Source organism: Penaeus chinensis, chromosome 28 (genome assembly GCF_019202785.1).
Source record: "Penaeus chinensis breed Huanghai No. 1 chromosome 28, ASM1920278v2, whole genome shotgun sequence".
NCBI lineage: Eukaryota > Metazoa > Arthropoda > Malacostraca > Decapoda > Penaeidae > Penaeus > Penaeus chinensis.
In genome coordinates, this window is record NC_061846.1 from 19,484,751 (window position 1) to 19,487,126 (window position 2,376).

General features: G+C 44.1%; 1 protein-coding gene across 1 annotated transcript in view; it reads right to left on the bottom strand.

The window, feature by feature from the left end:
* Positions 1-2,091, bottom strand: part of LOC125039995 (glutamic acid-rich protein-like) — a 3,194-nt gene extending 1,103 nt beyond the window's left edge. Inside the window, exons 1-3 of the mRNA XM_047634401.1 lie at positions 1,964-2,091; positions 517-651; positions 1-93 (exon numbers count right to left, since the gene is read on the bottom strand). The exon at positions 1-93 is cut by the window's left edge and continues 468 nt beyond it. Coding sequence (XP_047490357.1) covers positions 1-34 — 34 coding nt within the window. The 5' untranslated portion in view covers positions 35-93; positions 517-651; positions 1,964-2,091. The remainder of the gene's footprint in view (positions 94-516; positions 652-1,963) is intronic.
* Between the last annotated feature and the right edge of the window lie 285 nt (positions 2,092-2,376).

Sequence of the window (2,376 nt, forward strand, 5' to 3'; positions counted from 1 at the left end):
GGCGAAGGAGGGCCACCGGGAGGAGCAGAAGCATGATTCCGAGGGAGAGGAGGAGGATTGGCACTCCCCAGCCGCCAAGGACAGAGTCTGAAACTAAGGGTGTGGTATTTCAAAGGATTTTAAGGGAAAGAGTCTAACTATTGTGTCATGAACGGTGCTGTGTGCGGTGATGGGCAGAGAGAGAGTGAGAGAGAGAGAGAGAGAGAGAGAGAGAGAGAGAGAGAGAGAGAGAGAGAGAGAGAGAGAGAGAGAGAGAGAGAGAGAGAGAGAGAGAGAGTATCGATGATTAAATTAGAAAAACAAAACAATCCAATATAGATGATTCCGTGATGACGATATGATAATTATGTCATTGATGATGATGACAATAATAACTAATAATAAGAACAATAACTTTATGGTAAGTAATGATGATAACACAGAAATACAAATAATGGCAACCGACAATAACAACAGCAAAATCAGAATTAATATTACACGGTCACACCAACACAGAAAAACCAAAGACGAGCTCACTCTGCACACAGTCCAGCGCGAAGAAACTCTGGCCGATGCCTTTCTCGCCAATCCTCAGGAAGTCCCTCGCAGTCGCGTTCTGACTACAAGGAACACTAAAATTTAGGCTCGTACTGTGCACTGTACATAGGCTTTCTGAAGAGAGAAGAGACGATGGTTAGAGAAGGAATATCGGTCCTTGTTCCTGTCATGAATGATTATGGTTTACATTTTTTTTTTTCTTGATGATTAGTTTTTGTTGGGATGTGGTAAAGGGAATGGCTGCTGTATGTAGTTATAGATACATTATTACTGCCATAATTCAAGCTTAGACATTAGATTCGATGATAGTGACTATCCTAAGTGCAAAAGAGAGTGAATTTGGAAGATGGAAAACGAGGGCCTTTTATGTTTGTATTCTAGGTGATGTGCATGTACTTACCGAATTCAATCCTGTGACACAATTAGCATTCTAGTTCTGCTGTTGTTTTACGATTACAACGGTAATATTGCAACTATTTGAAAATATATATGACATTGATATCATCCAATGCTGCCTTGCACTGGCTGTGTATGACAGCCAGGCTATACATGTACTGAACAGTGTTGATGTAGGAACTCCTGTATGCCTCGGTCCATGTCCTTTTTACCCTATGCAGTATTAAATGCTTGCAGTTAGTCCAATAATCGTCCACCCTGGGGTTAGCCAGAGGGTAGCCACAACTAATAAACTGGTATCACAGAACTCTATACCTTGAAGCACAAATCAACTGACGCTTCTTCTACGGGCTATGACTACCCCCCTGGAGGAGGTGATCAAGGCTGTGGCCCATCCACGGCCATCTCTTCTCGTCTATGAGAAGCTGCTACCTCCACTCCAGTCTGTTCATCTCTCCCGGTAATGGTAACTGTGACTCATGTTCCATCTGGATTGCCCATCTGGGTTTAAACCCCGGGCAGTCTAACAGGGGGGATACCATCCTCCTGAGCGTCACCTCTGTACCTCTAGGGCCTCCTGCCGCTTACAGGTTCGTATTTACCTGAAGGTGCCCAGTTGCCACGAGTAGCCACGCGGAAGCACAACAAGGGTCATGGTGACAGCTCCCTTTTCGCCAAGCTAGCCGGTGGTTGTAGTAAGTAAAAAAGCATGAAACCGCTCTCCCAGAAATATCCCTATATCTTAAATAATCCATATTCTAATACATATCTGTTAACACTGATATGTATACTTGCAAGGGTATTCTTGAAAGCTGAACTGACCGGGCCACTATTATGTCTTTCACAACGCCACGGACCCTGGTTGATTCAAGGCACTGCTATAGGTAGACTCGTGCCCCTTACACCGCGGCATGGGGCATACATCAAGCAAGTACATGCATACGACCTACAATACAATATTCAGTTCGTACCTAAGTTCCGGGAACAGCAAACATCAAACCTCAAATATTTAAGTTTCAGGGATACCCACCGTCACCATCAGGACTGATACTTAAATCGTGCCAGGAGTTCGTTACACTGAAATGCTTCGCGAACCCTTTTCCGTACACAAACAGGCCTGCAAACGCATCCCGAGGCTTCCAGTGGAGGGTGGGTGGGATAGGGAACGTTCCCCCCCAAGGGGTTTCGACGAGTCCCTGGAACTACGATCTTCCAGGTGGCTGGCTGCATCCTGGAGGAAAGGGACGTATGTTTGGGGTGTGAGCAATGGGACCAGAGCGATGGTCAAATGACGTAAATATAAATGATCAGATATAAAAAAATTAGAAGTTATTTATAGGTATATTGTTTTAAAAGGATAATTTAAAGATTACATATTACCTAGCCATGTCTGTATTTCAACAGTGCAACCTGAAAATGAAATCCCGGTGGATGTTGAAACTA